We start from the raw sequence: 23,616 nt of genomic DNA, 5'->3' as shown, positions 1-23,616 counted from the left end.
CTCTAACTTATCCTCCCTTGGCCAGACTGTAAAAGGCGTTCTACCACTTGGAAAAACTTTGCTGGATGGCACTGAGCAGATGCAACACTGGCAAAGAAGTAAGATTTCTTTACCACCATCACTACCACAGAGGAGGTAGTAATATAGGCCCTCACCTGCGTCTTACCTGCATTCAGTTGAATTCAGCTTGAGTCTTTCACTATTTGCACTCTGATCACCCTCCTGCTCATTTCGTTTAGCCCAGCTATTTGGAAAATTATGAAGAATGTTCACCTCTATGAGGCAGGAGAGGATATCTGAATGCAATTGTGCCAATACCCTGTCTGTATTTATCTGTCTACTTCATGCTAGCAGCATTCCAGTTTATGTGAACCTGAAAGTACCCAGACACTTTGGATGATTGCCCCAAAACTCTTTTTCCTCACCTCCAACGGCTTCTGTTCCCTATGACATTTCTCTTGAGAGACTTTTTCAAGTTATACTTCAAAGCCCAAATCAAATTATGCCACAAAGATGTCCTTTGCCCACCAGTTTATCAACACACCTTGAATTTGAATCACTGTGCAACAACATACTAATGTTCAATAAAGCTCATGAGGATTAGTGCAGTTCTATGTAATCTAATTTATAATTTCACTGCTTGGCAGTAATGGGCCATCTGTGCTCCTCTTCTACACTTCAATTTATCTTTGTTTTTAATATACTTAATCATTTTTCTGTTTCATCTATGCAGCTTAGATTTACACAGCAGATGAAGTTGGAGACTTTGTTTAATATAATAGTGTAAAACAAATGAAGTCTGGATAACGTGCTCCTAAAAGTACACAGCAGAGTAGCAAGTCATCTTGATTAGCTTTTCATCTCAATAAAAAGCCATTCTCCTTCAAAACCAATACCCAGACGCTTGCTACACAGTATTCCCACCTGACTGCTATCCTGAAATGACCTTAGCTTTCTTGGGACTCCAATGTACTAAAAGTCTATCTGGGTTAAAAAAAAACAAAAAAAAACACCCCTCTCTGGAGTGGGTGCATTATTCGTTTGTTACTTCAAAGCCGCTTTAGAGGGCTTCACTTTTGATTGGAGCAGTGCTGGCGAGACAGGGTTTAACTCTTTCCCTTTCTACCATATTCCAAATCTAATTTGCTTCCACAAAGGTGCTATGAGCCTGGGGGTGGGGGTGGGGGTAGGAGATAAAAGGTACTGCAGTGGTGCCTGAAGCTCTTTTATCACTAAATTGAACAGATGTTTATGCAGCTGCCACCAATAAAAGTGTGGTCTTGCTGAGACATCATAGTGTGAACTAGTATTGCTTTAATGCACTAAACTACATGTAATCCCAAGTGTCCAGAAACCACTGTGCAGATCCCCTGTGGGTGTCCATGTGCCACTTTGGAACTGAGGAAAAATATAGCTGAGGAAAAAGAGGAACCGAAGTAGGCCAGAAGCCTTCTCTCGGATGTGTTAAGCAGCTTGGCAAATATGGGAATAAAATTTGACCTGAGGGCATTTTAGTCAGCTTTATCAGCATAGTGGGGCATTTGCTGAGGGTGGGAGACCAGAAAAAGACCCACTGAACAAAGAGTGTTTTCTCACTTTGTGCTTCAAGCAACCAGGAAGGCAGGATACCACAAACTTCCCAGGCACTTGGGATATAATGAAAAATCCTGCCTGAGAGACCTCTGCACTATGATTAGAAGTAAAATCTTCCACTTGATGCTGGAAGCTCATGCACATTGGAGGAGCTCAGTCTTCTAAAGTGCCCTACACAGAAGAAAGAGAAATCTCCTCTTGCAACACACACACACCATTTTCTCAATGCCAGCACTGTGCCCTCTTATCCCTCACCTCACCAGTTAGTCCCAGAAAAGTCTTGGAGCTGGCTCAAAAGCAGTCTCCCATAGGTGTTCCAATATGGTACAGCCTCACAAGGATTGCACCATGAGCCCTTGCTAAATATTTGCATAATCTATACTAGGAGACTGTGACACCTGCACAATCACATTTTGCACAGCTTCCAAAATGGCAATGGATACAATAGATGGAATAAATTTGCATTTGTGCCAGCATATTCCAGTGCAAGTAATGGGAACACAGAATATCCTTGCAATGGAAGTAGAACCTTGAGGAAGGCATCTAGATCTCCTGCTACAACTAACAACTGCACTTTGGATGTGCTAAAACAGCAGCATTGCATAGAAATAAGAAATAATAAGTAATTGCTTACCATCTGTTGCTGATGTGCTTGGGCAGACTGAGAACTGAGTACTGGCAGACAAGAATTTGGTTTTAGTGACAGCTTTGAATTTATCCCCCTCACACCAGGCCTGATGTCTGTCAGTCACCTCCTCCATCCTATGGGAGATGGGCAAGTACTGGAGTACCTACAGGTATGAATACATATCCTGCAATCACGTCTTTTATACAAAGCAGAATTTGAAATGGCATACACATCAATGACATATGTTTAAAAATCGTAGTCTTGCGATTCTCCTGCGGGGTGGAAACACGGACATTATAACATTTTGCTATTGAGAACAAACTATTTGGGTCTGATGGCCTGGTTGAGACTGTGGCATGTGGGAAGCGGGAGGATGAGCCCTCTTCTGCTGTGTCATTTCCCCATCCAAAATTCCCCCTCCCTCAGCTGTTAACAGAGGATGCCAATAGCTGCTTTGGGGTATGATTTTCAGTGGGAAAACAGCATCAGCATGGAAAGATGCTCCCCTTGCCACACACTGGTCCTGACCAGGATTGAACACCCCCCGCCCCCACAACTGCATGTACAAATGATAATAATGCAGAAAAGGTCACATGTCATTTGGCCACTCAGGGTACGTGCTAAACTTTAAAAGGATCCTTCTTTCTGTCATCACCATTGACATACGTCTTCCCCAAGATTATGTACTCTTATTCTGCTCTTTGCAGCTATGGTTGTTCACCAATGCTAATGATATGAAGTGTGGCTCAAAAGGTTCCCTAATTTAATTGTTCAGTCTGCAATCATTTCTTACCTGGAGGTAGTTGTGGATAGCTTTCAGTGAGTGCAAGTGACATATTAGCCACTGTGTGTAAATAGTCAGATCTTCCTGGGTCACTAAATTTGTAGGGTTCTCCTTTCCTGTCAGGAAGTTCTCCCGTGCGCTTGACAGTCGTACAGCCCTTTGAACTGCATCACCGTACTCCTGCATAATGTGAGCCACTTGTTTCTATGGAGAGAAAAGGCAGAGAAAACGTGTTATTTTCCTCAATGAGATGTATTTTTTAATTAGCTAGAAGAACAGTGCTTTAGCCTTTCCCTCTGTGTGAGAAGTCTTAGCTCAAGAACCGAAGTGTGACATTTATCAGGGGAGAGAAACTGGTCTTGTGGTAGAAAGCACAACTTGTCCCCTTAACTAAGCAGGGTCTGCCCTGGTTGCATATGAATGGGAGACTAGAAGTGTGAGCACTGGAAGATATTCCCCTCAGGGGATGGAGCCACTCTGGGAAGAGGAGAAGGTTCCAAGTTCCCTCCCTGGCATCTCCAAGACAGGGCTGAGAGAGATTCCTGCCTGCAACCTTGGAGAAGCTGCTGCCAGTCTGTGAAGAAAATACTGAACTAGATGGGCCAATGGTCTGACTCAGTATATGGCAGTTTCCTATGTTTCCTATGTTCCTAATTTACTAAGTAAAGCAGCATTCTAATTCTAAGGTTTTGTCTTTTGGACTATCCGTTACTATTTTAAAAACTTTTAAAACATCATTTGGAAAGACCTGTTGTGGTTTATAAAGTCTTCGGAGTTGTTGTATAAAGGTTGTATAGCATTAATGGTTATACACTAGGACAGCAGTTCCCAAACAAGAGTACACAAACCCCTCAGGGTACTTTTAAGGCTTGTAAGGGTTATTCAGAGCCCTCCTACTGCCCCAGTTCACCGATTAGCGATTAGGATACAACCCTGTGGCCTCCTGATCAGAAAACTTGTCTTGGCTTAAAGCCAACTCAGAGATGGGAGGAGTACCAGGCAATGTCCCTCCCATCACATTTTCTGTCTATTGAGATTAGTGGGACAAGTTTTCCCTATTCAGGTATTACGTACAACTGTACAGATATCTGCACACTTGTAGAGGTTTTTCTGTGAATGTCTGTACCTCTAGTCATTTGAAGTGTGAACCTGGATACAGTTTCTTAAAATGCATGGTACAGATAGGAAGTGGACTGCTGTATCCGTTTTCGACAGAGTGTGTGAATAACTGTACCTGTGTACACTGTACACTCGTATGAGTGTTCAACATAATGTCTGAATTGGGAGATGGAGTATAACATTTCCTGGATTTTACTACTACAGATGACTGGGGAATCTTTTAGTACTTCAGATTCTCATTTTTTAACAGTTCTGCACAAAAAGGCCCTGAACATAAAAAACCTAGCACATCAAAGGGAAAGAGAGTGCTCTAGTTTTCTGTGAACAAGGAGGTTTTCATTCCATGTCTCCAAAGATATGGAGAAAGAGTACGAGCATTCAAACAGACATAACGGTCATTTATAAAGCACTGAATGTTGCACAACTTGTTAACTGAGCATTATGAAACTAAATTCTTTTGCTTCACAGAAAGGGAACTACATCACATTTATACCTTTGCTCCTGCACTTAAAGAAAATCATGTCTAACTTAGAAGTGAGATTTTAATCAGAGAGGGAAGAAGCAAGCATCACAACAGCAGCACAAACCAGAAAAATAAAAATAAGAACACTCTAGGTGCAGGAAACAATTTAATTATTTTTTTAAAAATCTAGCAGCCACGGGTATTATGAGACACAATTCTTTTAATAATCAAGTCTTGCAGGAGGTCTCAGTTCCTCGAGGAATGTTATTTTTTATTATACTTTTTACCTTATCCCCTGAAGAAAACTGTGTTGCAAAATATGTATGGCTGCTAGGATGTGGGTTTTTCTTTCTTTTTCTTTTTTTTAAGTATTACATTTTCTCCTGTACCCCGAGAGCTTTTGTCATCAAGCTTTTATTCATGGCCAATGTGGTGTAGTAGTTAGAGTTTTGGAGTAGGACTGGGAACCTGAGACCCATGTTCAAATGCCCACACAGCTGGAGTGGTTGTGAGCAGAGGCGCTCTAACCCCTGGACCTCCGGGCCAAAGTCCAGGGCCTCCACAGCCCCTGGGGGCCCCCAAATCCTCTTTAGTCTGTCCCAGGTGGTATAGTCACTCAGATGAGCATGAGGATGCTTATTTTGCAGGGAAGAGGGGGCCTCCAAAGGCCTTTAGGTCCAGGCTCCAAAATTACCTAGGTGCACCTCTGGTTGTGAGGAAGAGAATCTTGTACACTGCCCTAAACAACTTGGAGGTAGAGCAGGCAACTACAGCAATTTACCTTGGAGGAAAAGGTGCAGGACTATGCTTAACATTTGTTCAATCCATACCTGATAGATAGGATAGAGCTGCTCAGCAACACTGCTGTGCTGACAAAATCTCTTCCATCTAAGCATGTATAAGTATTTGCTTTGGACCAGCTGAGTAATTCTGTCGGTATAAAACTTTACAGAAAGCAACAAATTAAACACAGCAGCATTGTTTCCAGAAATATATATATAATATAAAGCTACTTGGGTCTCACTGACATGAGACTCACAGACCAAACCACAAAAGAAAGAAACATGCCATTTTTGCATGTAGGCTTCAGACTTTGTCTAGGCTACCAAAAAAATGGGGGGAAAAACAAACCCCAAAATTCATTACAGTTCTGGAAAATGTGGGGAAACTTTCTCACTGGAAAAGCATGGGCTAGGGTTAGGATTAGTTTGGGGCTTAGCATAAATCTGAGGGTTAACAGGGTTGGGATTGGAATTGATTTTGGGATTAGCATTAGGATTTGAACAAACTTTGGCAGTTTTCTTGGGTACTTTTACACACAGAAGGTTTGTAGTACAGGATGCATGCTTTCAAACAACAAGCCATTTTACGTGTGCATGCATGAGAGAGAGTGTGTGTGTGTGTGTGAGCAGGGGCGTAGCTAGCCCGCCGGCAGCCCGTGTGCGGTCACGATGGGTGCCCCAATAGCCCCGCCCCCTGCACCTGACATCAGATGCAGGGGATAGCCCCGCCCCAAACGTCAGATTCAGGGGATAGCCACGCCCCCGCGTCTGACGTCAGACGCGGGGGCGGGGGGCATGGTCTGGCTCCTGAATGGAGCCTTGAGGTTCCGTTCAGGAGAAGCATTTTAACTGCTGAAGGGGCCGCGTGGCCCCTTCAGCAGTTAGACGAAGGCTGGTGCTATGTTCGCAGTGCAGCCCAGGAACGGCTCTTCCCTGCAGGGAAGAGCAGCTTCTGGGCTGCGTTGCGAATGCAGCACCAGTCTTATCTCATGAAGGGGCCGCGCAGCCTCTTCAGGAGCTAGTTAGGCTGGCACTGCATTCGCAGCACCAGTCTTTGTTTAGCTCCCGAAGGGCTCACGCAGCTTCGCTTGGAAGCTAAACTCCCACCCCCACATCTGACGTCAGACGCGGGGGGCGGGTCAGGGCTGCGAATGGAGGCTCCTGATTGGGCATGGCCTGGGTTCTTTGAACCCGTTCGCCCAATTATAGCTCTGCCCCTGAGTGTGAGTGTTAAAGGGGGAGGGGGAGAGAAAGAGAGACAGACAGACAGACATAATTGGGGAGGAACAAACATTCTTATAACATTTTTTTTCCTACTTAGGTAAGATCTGGTCTGAGTTGTTGGGGGTAATTACTTATATAGCAGAGTATTTCAGGAACTAACTCACCCCCATTTCAGCAGATGTTAACAGAGTCTCAGGGGCAACAGCTTGTAAATGATAAGCACAGAGATTCATGTAAGGTACATATATGTACTAGAAATGTACATATCAGAAATATGACTGACAAAATAGATAGAAAGATAAATGTTAAACAAATCTACTTTATTCAGAAGTACATGATGATAGGAAAAGAACTATATTTAACTCCTGGCTACATGTTGGTCAGAGGGACCTACAGAAGCATGGTGCTCAGAGAGAGCTACAAGCATTCTCGGAAGAAGGAGGAAGTCACTCTAAGGAAGTTCCTAGTACATGGGCGTAGCATCTATTGGACAAGGAGGAACAAATGTCCCCTGGGGCCCTCAAGGGGTCCACAAGGCTGCCGCTGGCTGGGCGCTGCTGGGGCACATAACACTTTCCTCTGTGCTTTCCCCCGGCTTCCTCCTCCCAGCCCCTCGCCACTGCTCCACCCCCTGGCCTGGCAGCCATGCAGGAGCCACTGGAGGAGGGGTTGTCCGGCCACAATCCACCGCCACCCCTGAACAGAGAATGGCGTCCCCGGAGTCCCCAATCCGTGCTGTCAAGCCAACGCTGCTGTGGCCACCCTCCTCCCAAAAGACTCACCGAAGAGTTGAAGAGACAGGGAGGGGAAGGCTGGGGCATGGGGCGATAAGGTTACCCCACCCCCTTGCATATGACATCAGATGCAGGGGGTGTGGCTTGGGGCCCTGGGGCGCATGATGGAGGCCCCCTTCCAAACTGCCCTTCAGCCACCAGGAACCTCATTACACCCCTGCCTGAGTACATTCTATCAATAGAGGGTTCATAGGCAGAGATAAACAGGAAAGAGAAGGAGACCCTATCTATCTACTCCCAATGCCCCTAGTGGTCATTAGGGTTACTGATATAAAAGGTCAGTGCCATCTGGAGCCGGATCTCCAACATGATTTTCTATTTTCTATTTAATCTATTTTCAGAGTAAGAGCGGAGTGACACTTACTTTCAATTTTCTTTTCATCCTATCCCACTTTTCTCTTTATTTTTATATTTCCTTTTCTTTGGAGCGGAGAGGAAAGGATGGGTATCTGATACACTGCTTATCAATACAGATTATGTTTTTAAAATGTCTATTGTATTGATGAGCTTCTGATTATAGTCCAACCCACCAACCCCAAAATGTGTTGTAACTGTTTATACATGTCTTTATACTGTACTTCCAAAATAGTCAATTTAAAACACGTATGACTACCCCTGCACAATTAACCCACCTTGTTACAGTGCAGTCTGGCTTATCGGTATTAGATCTCCAGAAAAGTGCAGAAAGATTATTCTACATCTCTCTCTCACAGCTGGTGCTCTGATTAGATACTAAAAGCCTTTCTGTGGAACAAATGTTCTTCCCCACCCCACATTTTGTTACCACAGCCTGAAAGTCTGTTGCATTTTTCAAGTTGCAAACACTTCATATCAACAGCTCAGAAATAAAGCAAGATAGCTCATTCATTCCAGTCACTATTGTGGTTGCACAACTGTGAGGATCACCTAAAAGGGCAATTTTACAAAACCTTTCCAAAGTATTCTTAGAAGGCTGTGTACTCTCCCACTGCACTGGATCTGTGTAGAAGAGCACTGCCAGCCTAAACTTGTGTCAACAAGTCATGCTACTTGGGTTATTCCAGGTGTGTGTTTGTTGTTTTAGGGGTTTTAAGCTTTCTTTTTGTTTTTACCTTTAAAAAAAGAGAGACACTATGGCCAGGATCCAAAGAACCACTAAACTAGTTCTGCGACCCTCAGACAACTTTATACCTCTTTTTCTTGAATAGCACTCCATCCCTCTCCCTGAGGCTGCATGGCAAACTGCTTTTGATCTGAGAGGAGTTTCTGTTGGAGATGCAGCTCCTGAAAGCTTTGACCAACAACCCTATTAACCACTAGGGGCATTAGGGAACAGAGATACAGTAGTGAGTAAGAGATTCCCCTCTGACCGTACTATCTGGGTCCTGATTCCCCTTTGTTAAACTGATAGGTTTCATTCTCTCATCTGAGAGAAAGACTTCTGTCTTCTTCCTCTCCCCTCTCTTGATATAGTAAGCAACTAGGCACTAGGCTTTTCTATCTCTCTGATCATGTGTTTCCTAAATAAACTACTTTAGAACTTTAACTCCATGTCTCCAGACAATATTAATTATCAGTGCTCTTCTTACTTGTTCACTTCTGCTTCAGGCAGGGTATTGTTTTAGATTATTAGATAAACAATCTAACCCCTCTGAACTCTAAGAGTTTCAAAAACAGCTTGTGATATGGCATGACTGAAAGCTGTTCAAAAGAAAAAAATAGTTCAAAATGCCATTGGACTAGTGAAAGCCTCTTATGTGGCCTAAGCAGCTCTTTGCAACCTAGCCTATGTTCAGCTGCTCTGCTGTAGAACTCCAGTGGGAAAGTGAATGCATAAGCGGATTTCTAGCCTACTTTCCAAAGGGAGGACATCATATCTGGATCCGTGAACATATGTTCTTCTCTAGTAACTTTTGCATTTAGAAGCTTGCAGGAGAGAGAAGAGGAGAGACAACATGTGCTCCTAGGTAGACCCCAGAGTGAGAGACTAGGTGCCTGCCTGTTTGCTGCTCCTGCTGCCCCCGTCTGTTATCTGCCCCCCAGGACTGGCTGCCATGCTGAGGTGAGGCCTTGCAGGATTGGGGCCCGGGGAGGAGGGTGACTTGGCAGTTTCCTGCATTCCATCTGCCTAGAGCTGTCTGCTCAGGGCTATATAGGGTTCAGCCAGTGGCGGCAGGCCCGCCACCGGCAAGGTCGCCACCAAAGGGGGGACAGTGAGGGCGAGGGCCAGGTCTCTTGGCCCAGGTATTTTTATGTGGGGGGGGCCATTTAATAGTGGGGCTTCTGTTTTAATTTGTCCTGGATGAGATAGTCCTAGGATGTGTCTGGGCTTACCTGGAGATGGGGAGACAGGGGGGTGTCCACTGACCGTGGGGCAGCTATTCCAGTTGTGGTGGGGAACAGAAGAAGTAACGTTGGCAGGTCAGCGGGCCGTTACAGGGGAAGGGGACTTGGAAATCTAATAGCTGTTTCTCCTTCCGGATGTCCTGCCAGCTCTTTGACCTTGGGGAGCAGTGCCGATCACCCTTGGAACCTCACCTTGCTCCTCTGTAATGCCAGGTCAGTCCAGAACAAATCAGAAACCATCCATGATTTGATTCTGGATGAAGGTGCCGACCTGGTATGTATTACAGAGACCTGGCTGGGGGAGGCTGGGGGCCCAGTGTGGTCCCGGCTTCTTCCTCCAGGCTACTCTGTTGAGGAGCAGGTGAGGGACCGTGGGCGGGGAGGTGGAGTGGCTGTGGTCTATAAGAATAACCTTTCCCTTACCATGATCCCTGTTAGAGTGTCGGACCATATCGAATGTGTGTACTTAAGTTTGGGGACCAGGGACAGACTGAGATTTCTGTTGGTGTACCGATCACCCTGCTGCTCAACCAAGTCTCTAACTGAGCTGATGGACTTGGTCTTGGACTTGGTGCTGGAGGACTTCAATGTTCACTTTGGGACCGATTTGTCCGGTGCGGCTCAGGAGTTCATAGCGGCCATGACGACTATGGGCCTATCCCAAGTGGTCTCGGGGCTGACATACATTACTGGTCACATGCTTGATTTAGTTTTCCACTCTGATCAGGATGGTGTTCTGTGGGTGGGGAATCCTGTGATTTCCCCATTGTCATGGACGGACCACCATCTGGTTAAGGTTGTACTCACAATCACTTCCCACCTTCGCAGGGGCGAGGGACCTATTAGGATGATCCACCTGAGAAGTTTATTGGATCCAACAGGATTTCAAGAAGCCTTGGAGGGATTTAGTGTCGGCCCTGCCAGTGATCCTGTTGATGTCCTGGTGGAGAATTGGAACAGCAAACTCACTGGGGCAGTAGACATGATTGCTCCTAAGCGTCCTCTCCAACCCGCTTCAAAATTGGCCCCTTGGTATATGGAAGAACTACTGGGGCTGAAGCGACGAGGTAGACTGGAGTGCAAGTGGAGAAAGACTCGGCTTGAATCCGACAGATTGCAACATAGAGCTCATTTGAAGACCTATGCTCAGACGATATGTGCGGCAAAGAAGCAATTCTTTTCTGCCCGTATTGTATCCACAAGTTCACGTCCGGTGGAGTTGTTCAGGGTTGTGAGAGGGCTAGTGAGTGCCCCTCCTCCCTTGAATCAGAATCTGAAACCATCGATTACCTGCTGTGATGTGTTTAATGAATTTTTTGTGGGGGAAATCTCTCGTATTCAGGCTGACTTAGACTCCGTCTCCACAATTACTTTAGTGTCCCACAAGGTACCTTGTTGCTCCTTTATCTTATCTGCAACAATTAGACATCCCCAGATATAGGATGGCTTTTACACAGGCCAGATGTAGATGCCTTCCCTCTGCTGTCCTTGAAGGTCGCTACAGTGGGACTCCTTATGCGGAGCGTCTGTGCCCCTGTGGTGATGGGGAAGTTGAAACAATCAAACATGTTTTGCTTTATTGCTCCTTTTATAGGGACTTATGTTTAGAACTAATATCTCCACTGTTGGCTCGTTTCCCAGGAAATTCGCCTAGCCAACAAGTGGCTTTCCTGCTTGAGGACAGCATACCTGCCATTACTCGGAAAGTGGCAGGCTTTTGTGCAGCAGCTCAAAGAGTGCGCCAGTTTTTAATTAACAGTCCTAGTGCTGCTGTATAACCTTTCAGTTATAACATTGTTGATGGGTTAGACTGTTGACTTTTAAAAATATATATTTATATTGTAATTGTATTTTTCACCCTTTCTTGTGCTGGTCATAGACTGTAATAAACTAAAAAACTTTAGTGTCTGATGTGGAGATGTCCAGCGACTCCTCTTGTGTGATGAGGTTGGATCAGTTCCAGTTTGTGACTCCTGAGGATGTGGAGAAGCTGACTGGAATGGTGCGGCCTACTAGGGGTGTGCACGGAACCGCAGAGTTGCGGTCCGGCACTGTGGGGTGGGTTCCTTTAAGAGTGGGGGAGGGTTTACTTACCCCTCCCACCGCTTTGCCCCCTCCAGCGCTCGTATTTATTGTAAAATTTGGGGTGGCAGGATACCTCCCTGCCACCCCTTCTTGCTCTTCACTGCAAAAGGCTCCGACAAGCCTTTTGCGCACGTGCACACCGCGCGCGAGCTTCACGTCTCCCCGACGTGCTTTCCCCCTGCCACTCTGTCCTGACTACTGGCAGACCTCTCAGGATTGGCCTGCTAATGTGGCCCAGTGAGGAAACTGTCTCAGGTGGCAGACTGGCACCTCGGGTGCCTGCCTCACCAGCTGCCCCATGGGGATCCCACACTTTCTCCCACATTCAGAGGTAGAGGGAGAAGGGAGAGTCACTGCCCGGTCAGGATGGAGCAGAGGTTAGCAAGGGGGCCTTCAAGGGCAGGAGAGTTACAAGAGTGGATGTGGGTGGGCTGCAGGGGTGGGCAGCGGGTTAGTTTCAGTAAGGCAGCTTTGCAAAAGTGGTCATGGAGTTCGTTCAAGGAGCGCAGCTGATGTGGAAGGGGAGGTTCCATCAGGGAGGTTCGGCTGAGGGTGTCATGCCCTTGAGCTCCGACAGCGAGGAGGAAGGGGAGGCTGGCAGCTTTCCGGCTGAGTCAGGAGTATCTGAGGGGCAGAGCCGGGCTGTCAGCATTCCTGAGACAGCTGTGATAGATCCAGCTGATGGTTTAGAACAGGCACAGCAGCCTGAGCCAGCAGAAAGTGTGAGAGACCAATCGGAGGGAGAACTAGGCATTGAAACACCGTTGACACCACAACAACGCAGGTGTTCTAAACGCAGGACGCAATTAGAAGCTGTTTGGAGGAGCAAACGCCTATCACTGAGGGCTGACAAGCCGTAAATTCCTACCAGCTGGGAGCTCTCGGCTTGCTCCATAAATTACAGCACCAGACTCCTACTCATTGCTGAGATTCAACGCACGGCATTCAGTCGACAGCGTCCAGCCAAGCCGTAAACTTCCCTGGCCGTGGGCCAGACCTTGACAGAGGGTGCCGCCAGCTCGTCTGGTGACGACTCAAAGGAGAGCCTTCTCTGTAGTTGCCCCAGAGCTGTGGAACTCACTTCCTGCTGCTCCATCCCTGTTGGCTTTTAGGAAACAACTAGAGACATCTCTTCAGCCAAGCTTTTTAGCTATTTGGTAGTTTTTATGGGTATTTTGATATTTTTATATGTTTTAATTGTTAACATTTCTTGGTTTGTTTTATTGCTATAAACCACCTAGAGACTTTGGTAGTGGGTGGTATATAAATATGTTAAATAAATAATAATTAATAATTAATAAATAAATAATTCAGTTGTGTGTGCTGCAGGCCTGACCCACCCTGCAAATAGATGTATAACTGACCTGATCTCTGACCATACCCTGCAAGTAGGTTGACCATTGAGATAATTATTTCTGTTGGAGAACTGAACTTATCATCCCTGGCAACTGGCAAGCAATAGGCAAGCATGGGATGGTTACCTTTCAGCATCCTATGCCTCCTTTTGTTGAAAAGCGGTATATAAATATTTGTCTGATTCATATTCCACTATCTGCTACATGTGGGCAGAGTATCCGGCCTACATGTAGCAGATAATTCTGGAGTGTAGATTATGCTGTCTTTACTGAAAGTTCACCTGTGGAAGTACCATATTAGAATTAGAATATTTAGAATATTAGAATAGATTAGAATATTTGCAATGCCCTTTTTGCAATTTGCAAAAAGACTCCAATATGAAAAACGGTTCACAGTGGTTGGCGCCTTATTTAATACTGAAACCATAATGGCATGTTCACCCACATTAGATTCAGATTGGAAGATGCTAGATGAGTCTTGAAATCACCAAGAAGAAGGAAAATAAAATTACCTGGTACAATAATAAAGGCAAGCTTTCAGGTGTATATTCTCTTTTTAAACAGCTCTCTAGCTCCCTCTGCAGGACATCAGCCTGAATTATAAGAGGTTTTGCCTCAGATACCTAAAAAAGAAAGACATTATGCACCTTTGAAGTGAAATTTTGTACACTGTAAACATTTGATGTAGCTGAGTTTTGCAGAGATCAAGAGCATTTTAACTGAAACCACTAGATTTGTTTTTTAATTTTGAAGTCTACACCAAGAGCTCGAGTTTCCCCTCCCCTGATATAGCTTGTGAATCTATGAGAGAGGGGAATTCTTTCTGTTCATGTTTTCTATAATCAGCCTAGCTGGGAGAACATCAGTCAATAAGGATCAGATAATTTGACTCAAAAATTCAAAATAAAAAGTTATTCAACCAAGAACTGCAAGGTTACTATTATTAAAAAGAAGAATTGCAGAGCCAAACACAGAAGATTCAAGTGATCTTGCATGCTAATATTTTATCAACTATTTGATGTGTATTGCACCTGGATCTCATGATTATTTCGTTAGAATACATATTATTTACCAGATAAACCACAATCTCCCAACTGCCTCCTGCCATCGAATTTCAGATCTACCCCAAGTATTTGTACTCAGATGTAATCCTCTCCAACTTCAGAAGGACTTATTCCAAGTAAGTGGGAGGCATACGCATCAGCAGTTATCTGACGTTTGCTTGTTATGCTTTGAAATATGTTCTAACAGGGTATTTTCACACCAGTGTTTTCAGCACTCACCTGCAAACATTTCTTCAGTACAAATTCCCTTTCTCTTCTGAAATAATAAATATCTCTTGGGAGCGGAATGGAGCTACAAAAGATTAGCACAAAATGCTTTAGACAGGTGTAGAATTGGTAGCAAATAACATGAAACTAGGTACAGCTAGAATTTAACACTGGTCAATCATTTGAACTCTTCAAGACATTCAAATTATTTATGCCATATTCACAGTTTATGGACCAAACAAGGCAAGAGGTTAGCTGTGTCTTCATTTACTTAGAGGTTTGTTTTTACTTGGTTGTAACTGTGCAAGGCCATAATCTGGGACTGCACTCAGGTTTGGGGTGGTTAACGATTAAATTATGTGCCATTTCCCCATTGAAAAATCTCTTCTCAAAGCCATTATTTAATCTTGCCAGTGCCAATGTGTATGAAGCTACCCTGCCCATAACAATGCTTCTTTCATCCCCTGCAAACTGAGCAAAGGGGCACCTTTTGAAAGTGGTGATTCTCTTTATGTAGCAGGGGGAGAGTAACTGGCCATATCCATCCTCAGCACAGCATACCTCTAGTGGCTGTTGATGCTGGCTATCTTATGTTTCTTTTTTAGATGGTGGTCCCTTTGGGGAGCGGGAGCCACTTTCTTTAAAGTTTTCTTTAAACTGCTTTGGGAACTTTTGTTGAAAAGCAGTATATAAATATTTGTCGTATTTGTATTTTTTATTTTTATCCATTGGCAGCTTCATTCTCATAGCAAAGTGGTAATCTGATCGCTCATTTAATCACAAGCAGATAACAAATACTAGAGCACCTACTCGATTAATAAATATTCAGAAGATTGTATAGGTGGTAGAATTGCCATCTACTATATTTTGGAGGAGATTCTTTTAGCTGAAGGAAAGAGAAGAAGAGGACGACCAGCAGCAAGGTGGATGGACTCGATTACGACAGCAATGAATGCACCACTGAGAGACCTGAAAGGCCAAGTTGAAGACAGAACATCCTGGAGAGAATCTATCAATGTGGTCGCTAAGAGTCGACACCGCCTGGACATCAATTAATCAATCAATTTGTTTTAATGGAAGTAAGATGCCACTCTTTGCAAAATGCTCTTAGTAGAATTTGGCAGCCTGTAGTTTTAAAATCCTAATCCAATTATCTTTGACCGATATATAATTTCCCATCATGTGACCATCACTTATACTAAAGGGGTAACTCCAGCAGCACAACTGGAGAAAAGATAAAAAGAAAAGGAAGGAGCGAGACAAATTGGGGATGTAAAAACAGAGAGTGAGAAAGAACAGAGCTAGATAGAACAAGGAAAGATGAAAATAATGGCCGACATTCTGCACAGCAGAATATTGATGTTAGGACTGCTGCGTAACTTGAAAGGCAGCCCTGGTGGTGCAGCATGGCAGGGCAACTATGGAACAACTTACAGCTGCTTTTGGGCAGTTCTGCAGTGCTAATTCCATTTGAAACAATGGAAGAAGTACTCTGTACTTGTCCAGAAGTGGTTTTAAGTCATTATGCAGCTCCTCCATCATGCTACACCATCAGGGCTGCCTTTCCAGCCCAGCAGCAGCGCACTGGGTCCCTAATGCCGACATTCCACTGTTCAGAAAGTCAACCACTATTTATGATACACCCCACCCCCCCAAAAAATTAATTAAAAGCAGGTCAGGGTTTAAGTTGTTATTCATTCTAGAAAAATAGAAGGCCAGTGCTCTACTACAATATTTAGTAGACCCTGAGAAAGTAAAACACTGTAAAGATAAATCAGTGTATGCTAGATGCTCATCACACATCGAAATGCAGAACTTGTTCTTGCAGCTAATCTTAATTAATACTTCTTTCCACATATGGGAAAGAATTATGTGGAATTCATTTATGCTATTTGTGTATGATATTTAAGCAATATGATCTTCTTTACCAATAAGCCCGATGTGGTGTTCCTTGGAGAACACCATTCTCTTCTATTTCTGTCTTCAATTCATCCAGCTGCACTGCCAGTTCATTTTCCACTTGTCGAATTCTCTCAGTTGAAGAGATCTTGTAAATGTCATCCATTTTGCCTTGCATTATAAGAGGGAAATATAGTCTAAATTCATAGTTTAATATTAAGTCTCAATAGGAAACATAGCAGTATGCAGATTTTTAAATAAAATGTGTATTACAAACACACACACACACACACGTATATAAATAATAAAAATAATGATATAGATTGCCACGTGCAAGGCAAGTTAGCAACCAATTATAACTTTATGCTGGATATTTTTCTTCTGATATGAAAAGTAAAAATACAGACATGATTATTATTCTGGCTCAGTAAAATCTCAGAATGACTGTTTTAAGCTATTCATACAATTTTATTTATTTATTACATGTTTGAATTGCATGACTATGATCAACTCAGTTCAGTATAGCCAGGATTACAATGTCTGCATTTCGATGAGAGTGAAGGCTCAGTTACATACTGACACATATTTCCGTCCTCCTGGAGTCCTCCCGCAATAAGGCACCAGAAAGTAGCCGAATCATTAAGCCAGGATGCTTGGACCAGCTGCGTCCAAACCTTCCTGTGAGCACCCCCTTTTTCTTTCTTATTGGCATCTTGTACCATCTCTTCTGAAGTTGTAACATAGGAGGAAATACCCAGGAGACATCTATTCTATACAGTTTGAACTGAGCTATTAAAGTTCTTTGCTATGACACAGTTCTGATCAAATCAGGGCTTTGACCTGGATCTCACTGACAATAGCCCATCTGGCCTAACCTCCCTCAAGAGAAACTCTTGCAAAGCTAAGGTTAGCTCTTAATACAATTCCATAGCTACTCTTAAAATAGAGGCACAGAGATAGATGGCACTCGCCATAGCAAGATAATTCATGATTTCTTTTTCCACTCTTCTGGACCAACTTGTTCTTTTGCATCCTTCAGTTACCAGGGGATCAGTGTCAAATTTATCCACTATATGGGCTTGTTGATTCTTAATTTTAATTACTAAGGAAAGGGGGAAATAGTCACTTTCTAGGTAGGACTCTGCTGCAAAGTGGGCCACTGTGGACAAAAGTCTGCGTGAAACCAAACAGTAATCTAAAACAGTGGTTTCCCACCCAAAACAATATGTGAGCTCCTCGGGATAATATTTTCTGACCACCATAAATAATGGATGTGGCTACCAAGATTACAGAGTCCTGTAGAAGAAAACTAAATTTAAAGATGAGCTGCATCTGTATTTGTTTATAATGGGGAGGGGAAAGCGAGTGAGATCTAGCCTTGATGCCCAAATACCAACACAATTAGTTAAGCAGCTCCATATCGATGAAATACTGAAGAAGCCATAAGTGAACTTTTTGCTTTTGCCTCAAACAAATATGAGGCACTGGTGTCAGAGCCAACCCTAAGATCCCCTCCCTTAACCCTCTTGGAGGAAGAAGCTCTGCAGGAGAACAAACAACCTCTCAATGCTTAAGAACTATCTTAGAAGAGGCTCCCTCTCAAGAGGAGGTGGACTGTGTCCAGAATGGCCAACAGGGCTCCAATTCAGGTCACATATCAGAGCAATGTTTATTAACAGTCTCCCCAATTCAATAAAAAAAACCAAGAGATTATGGCTGACATGCTGACTAAATTACTTAATGGAAGTCCTATTGAAATTAAGTAGTCCTTTAGAGTGACTCCTGAGTAGAGTAAGTTAGTCTGGATGTCAGCCAATATCTCTGATGAGCCCTGCCCATCATGTGATTAGGGATAGTATAATCTATAATATATAATTACAGTGGTCCCTCGACTTATGAAGCACTCGACATCCGAAGATTTCGACATACGAATGACAAAAAATACCGGAAGTCGTTGCCGGTTTAGATGCGGCTTCCTCGACCTACAAATTTTTAGATGCGGTTTCCTCGACTTACGAGTGTTCCGGACCTCCGTGGATGCGCTTTTCGACTTACGAAAATTCCGACCTACGAACGTGCGTTCGGATCGGATTATCTTCTTAAGTCGAGGGACCACTGTATATATATTATACACACAGATATAGATATAGATTGCTATGTGCACGCAAGTTAGTAACCAATTATAACTTTATGCTGGATATTTTTCTTCTGATATGAAAAATAAAAATCCAGACATGATTATTATTCTGGCTCAGGAAAATCTCAGAACGACTGTTTTGAGCTAGCCACACAATTTTATTAATTTTTTAAAAAATTCATTTATTAAATGCTTGAATTGCATTGACTATGAATAGATCAACTCAGTTCAGTTTGTTTTCAGATATTGCAGAATATTAAGTGAGCAGAAGATAAAGCTTCTAGTGGGCCATAAAACTGTCATCCTTATCCTGTGACATTAAGTAAAACAGATATTGTAGACTACTCTGATTTTGGAAAGATCTGTGGACAACTCTATTAGTAAGCATCAAGTTTCAAGAGAAAACAGTTCCAATTCATTCCTAGCAGTGCTACTGCACATCTTGCCAATTTTTATTCCCACGAAATATATTGTGACCTACAGCCTTTAATCCTTCTGCATAGATAATTGTAACATGTATACTTCCAATCTCAATTTCTTATGGGGACATTTTGTCAGCAGGCCTGAGAAAAACAAATTAATCCAATGCTTTTGAATTGGATTAACAGCAAGAATTCAAAGAGTTGTTGGCTACAATTTGCTGCTCTGCTTTCAGTTATATTGTTTTGCTTATATTTCCTTGTCCTCCTTCCCTTTACCACTATTTAGCTTCTTGCCTCTGCCTAGGAATGTCGATTTCTGTGCCAAACAGCATTCACTGTGTAGCCTAACATTTTATACTTCAATGAAAACCTAGAGACAAGAGCAAGATTCTCATAGTAAATAAAATTAGGGGATACATTCTTGTCTCTTAGCTGAGCTGTATCAGAGCAAAACTAAGAAAAAAAATTCGTGGGGGTGGCGGGGGTGAAAAGGCAAGCTAGTTGGAGAATTTGGAACCCCTACTCATGCAATTTTGCTTTAAAAACTGGATCCAAGCTCTGCTTTATACATTACTGGGGCAGATCCAGGTTTAAACAAATAGATGGGTTGCTATCCCATCAAGTTTGGCCCACACTTGTTATTCCAGTCACAAATTCCAGGGCTTTGGAATACACTCCCTATCAAAATAAGAGTATCGCCATCTCTAATTATTTTTTAAAAGACCCTCAAGACACATCTGTTTTCTCAGGTGTTTAATTAAAATTAATTTAAAACTGTTTAATTGTTTTTATTCCACGAAGTTGTTTTATTTTTACCCTGTTTTATATTTGTTGTGTTTTAAATTGTGTACACCGGGCAGAGATACACGTATGAGGCAGTACATAAATATGATAAACAAACAAACAAATAAATCCTGTACCTCCAGCTGCCATGCTTGTGTCACTGGTGCAAAAGATGCCAGAACAATCATTTGGGCCAGAGTGTGGCAAAGGCTTTTTGCAAATCTCTCATTCAAATTTATTTTTAGTAACGTAAGAACTGAAATATGCAATATTGTATATGCCGAAGAGGTTCATGTTTATCTCGGTCCTAGGGTAGCCTAAGATATTCTTGTATCTGCTTTCTACAGCATAAGTAGCCACACTTTGTCCACTGTAAAGTTACTCTGGGAAGGAAAGGAGCAGGCCCTATTCCTGCAATTGCTAAACAATGCAGGAATTCAGGCAAAAGCTATAACCCACCAAACACAAGCCATCCCAGCAGCTGTATACTCAGGAACTCTATTAGCCTCCTTTTCTGTGTGACTGGGACCGCTTAAAAAAAAAAGGCATGGAAAAAGATAGTCAAGTATCTGTCAGATCACATTAAATGGCTGTTGGGCCTTTTGGTGTAGAGAGTTGCAAGCTGTTCAGGTTTGACTTCGGTTGGAACCAGATCTGAGGCTGAACAAATAACTCTCCCTATATATCAAGTTATTTAACCATGCCATGTTATCAAGATATCATGCATTTCCCTGACCCTGCCAATGCCAACCAATGATGTGGAACAGCCAAGTCAACACATGGACAAAGCCTGCTTGAACATTCCAGGGCCACCACTTTCACCAGTGGTCCTAATCAAACATCATATCCAGTTCCACCCTTGGGGGTCGGGGACTTCTTAGTGCATTCTACCCTCACTTTAACGCCTGTACTGTTCCCACTGAAACCCAATTCCTATCTTACGTGAGATATTATGTTGAACCTGCATTGAGATGTTTGTGTATGTACGTACGTGTACACACACACACACACCCCTTACTTGTGTGTGTGAATAACTGAACTAACTTGCATTCATTCTAAAAGTGAATCAGGGTACAGAACCCGTCATATGCATGGTGCAGATAGGAAGTGCACTGCTATATCTGCACTCAACGTAACATGTGAATAACTGTGTATACTGTACACAGATTGTATGGGTTTGGAATGTAAGGTGTAAATAGGATTTGGCGCAGCAAAGAACTCAGACTGCATAGATCTCAATGTCATGGTGAGCAACTTGAATTAACCTGTATCCACAACAGTATAGAGAATTTTTAGCAATGCCAGGAAACACATTCTATAAAAATGAGCTATTTTTCTGACTTGATAAAATAATTGCTCAAACTACTTCACAGCTGCTTCACACAAATGACATAAAAATTAGGAAACCTCTTTCTCAGCAGGAAAAAGACAGCCCAAGTAATGTATGAATCAAACTCAAAAGAAGATTTAAAGTGTTTATCCTTCAGATAACTTATTGTCAAAGACAAAATGAGTGGCAGTTTTTAAAGCAATGTTTTACTATGCACATTTTTACATCAAGCAGTATTTACTTCACAAATCAATGCAACATTACTTTCAAGGTCTCAATCTTATTTTCTGAAAAGTGTAGCTGACCAGTTTCGCTTTCACCTTTAAAAAGCCACAGTCATGATTTAAGTTGAATTAGTAATCAACTAAAATTACAGCTGTGTAAATATCACACATGAAATATTTGTGGATTAATGATATCAAGCTTGCCTTCACACTTGCTATGGGGAGGCAGGAAGAGAGAAAAGGAGACAAAGGGTTCTTGAATCCGATTTCAGATGTCCTTGCCCAGTTTCACAAACAGCTAAGGAATAAGAATTTTTAATAATACAGATTTCAAGCATTTAATTATTTTGATAAAAGCTTTTAGTTTCCTTACCTCTGTAGTAAGAAAAAACTGATGCCAATTTAGTTTTGGTTAACTCTCACGTTGGCAAACCGATATGTCTTCTTAATGACCCAATACTAAAGAAAGGAAAAATTTTATCTTTCAAACCTTATCTTTGCAGCCATTTAATATTTTTTCCAAAAACTTTAATAGAGTATACCTACAACAGTGTCTAGGATAAACAACTGATTTGCTGTGAATGGTTTTAAATAACTTGCTGTATCTTAGATCATGTAGTCTGAGAGCAACTACTGTGCTGGCAAGAATGGCAAGGACACAATCTCCCAAGTGCAGAAGGTAAATAGCCTCCAGTGAAGCAAAGAGAAGCCCTGGAGACGAAAGCAGCAATCTATTTCTCCAACAGGTTTCTATAGCTAACACAAACACCAAAGCAGCGATGGAGCTAATTCACCACGGTGCATGCACAGGCCTAGCTGTAACCATAACAACCTCTGTACACACAATGGTCCACAGAAATAAGTTTGCCATGCTTTTAATGACAGGGTGACACACCATTTCATTTCAACCCACAGAACAGAGCACCCATCCACAGGAGAATAAATACTTTCTCTGTTCCAGAGGCCACAACAGCAGGGTATATAAATGATTTTATTTCTCTAGGTAATAGAAGGCAAGTAGGCACAGGTGGCAGCCTTGGTGTCTAAAATCAATGACTTCAGAATGCCCATTAAAATCATAAAACAATCTGCAATTTTCTTGCTCCTCTATTAGCAGCTGACTTCTATGTCTAGCTGATTATGATTGATTTCCTATTTATTTATAAGTTCCAAGATATAGACAACTATATCCGTCAAGCTTGCATAAGGCCAATTCACATTAAGTTTTGATGTAATGAAGCCACCACGAGGAAGCACTATTCAACAATTTTTAGGATGAATATTTTGAATGAGTGCATTGAAGCTGGGTTTTACCATGCAACACTGAAATCTACAGTTCAAGAAATGAACGGATGAGAAATCAGATTGTAGTGCCAAACGAAATCAGACTACAGTATATTAGTATGTCTGCCACCTCTTAGAAAACAAAATCCCAGAGATTGAGTTTTGGGTCTGTGCATGCAGATGGGATGCGGGGAGAGGGGGAGCTGGAGAAGCCATAGCTCAGTGGTAGATGCATGTTCTACATGCAGAAGGCCTAGTTTCCATCCTTGGCATCTCCAGGTAGGGCTGAGAAAGACCCATCTGAAATCCTAGAGAGCTATTGCTACTCAATATACAGACAAGAGTGAACTATAAGGACCAAAGGTCTGACCTAGTACAAACACAGTTTCATATATTCAAATGTGTATGTGTATTCTACCACTGAGCCACAAACCCACCCAAAATTTAAACATGGGCCCTCTTATACTCAAAAAGTGAGAATCACACCCACACCAAAGGTTACCGCCCCCCCAAGGGGTAACCCACACCATAAGTTACCCCCTTTCACAACAAACAAAGGATATTTCTGAGGCACCTGTTTGGCAAAGTGCTCCAGAAATGAGCTTGTCAAGTCTGTAGGGCTGACATTCTGAATAGGGTGTTGATGTTTGCATTTGAAAAGACTATAGCCATACTGGAACCATTCATTTTGCTCAGTGGATAGAATCCAAAGCAGCACTTGTCCAAGCCATTTCCCCCACCCCTCTTCCTCCCAAGTCCTACCCCATAAAGGCTGTTCCTGATGGTAGAGGGACCCTTGTAAACAGAATGTGATGCAGGTGGCAGCAGATGGAGGAAGGAGTCTTTGGGACTGGGTGGAGACACTTGCCATGAGCAGGTGTGCCTGCACTGTTTCCAGGGATCCCCCCCACTCCCCAGCCACCAGCACCTCTCCCATGCCGATGTGGAGAATACCTCAGTCCTCAGGAGAGGCTTTTCAGGGAGGCTCAGGGAGCTGTAATGAGGAGGAGGAGGAAGTGGGTAAAATTGCTTGCACTAGCACTGTTCTGGATGCTATCCAATGCTTAACAAATGAGAACACTTTAGATTGATGTGAAAACCTGTGCTTCATGAT

At 43.0% G+C, this 23,616-nt stretch overlaps 1 protein-coding gene across 1 annotated transcript; it reads right to left on the bottom strand.

Moving 5' to 3' along the window:
• Nucleotides 1-162: 162 nt before the first annotated feature.
• LOC128339166 (putative uncharacterized protein C6orf183) lies at nt 163-22,145 on the bottom strand. The gene is made up of 9 exons (XM_053282737.1): nt 21,765-22,145; nt 21,592-21,677; nt 16,352-16,493; nt 14,436-14,508; nt 13,665-13,775; nt 5,418-5,531; nt 3,015-3,209; nt 2,228-2,384; nt 163-275 (listed from the first exon to the last, which is right to left on the bottom strand). Exons 3-9 carry the CDS (start codon nt 16,486-16,488, stop codon nt 163-165), a joined length of 900 nt encoding a protein of 299 aa, XP_053138712.1. The 5' UTR covers nt 16,489-16,493; nt 21,592-21,677; nt 21,765-22,145.
• Nucleotides 22,146-23,616: the final 1,471 nt, after the last annotated feature.

This window comes from Hemicordylus capensis, chromosome 1 (assembly GCF_027244095.1).
Source record: "Hemicordylus capensis ecotype Gifberg chromosome 1, rHemCap1.1.pri, whole genome shotgun sequence".
In the NCBI taxonomy this organism is placed as follows: domain Eukaryota; kingdom Metazoa; phylum Chordata; class Lepidosauria; order Squamata; family Cordylidae; genus Hemicordylus; species Hemicordylus capensis.
This window is presented reverse-complemented; position numbering and strand designations above follow the sequence as displayed.

Bases quoted from the DNA above. Each gene is read 5' to 3' on its own strand.
- LOC128339166 (XM_053282737.1), bottom strand. From the start codon at position 16,488: ATGGATGACATTTACAAGATCTCTTCAACTGAGAGAATTCGACAAGTG. The intron at 3,210-5,417 runs GTATGGATTGAA...TTCTCTCCATAG, and splicing joins AGCTCTATCCTATCTATCAG to AAACAAGTGGCTCACATTAT. The intron at 276-2,227 runs GTAAGCAATTAC...CCTGCCTCATAG, and splicing joins AAGCACATCAGCAACAGATG to AGGTGAACATTCTTCATAAT.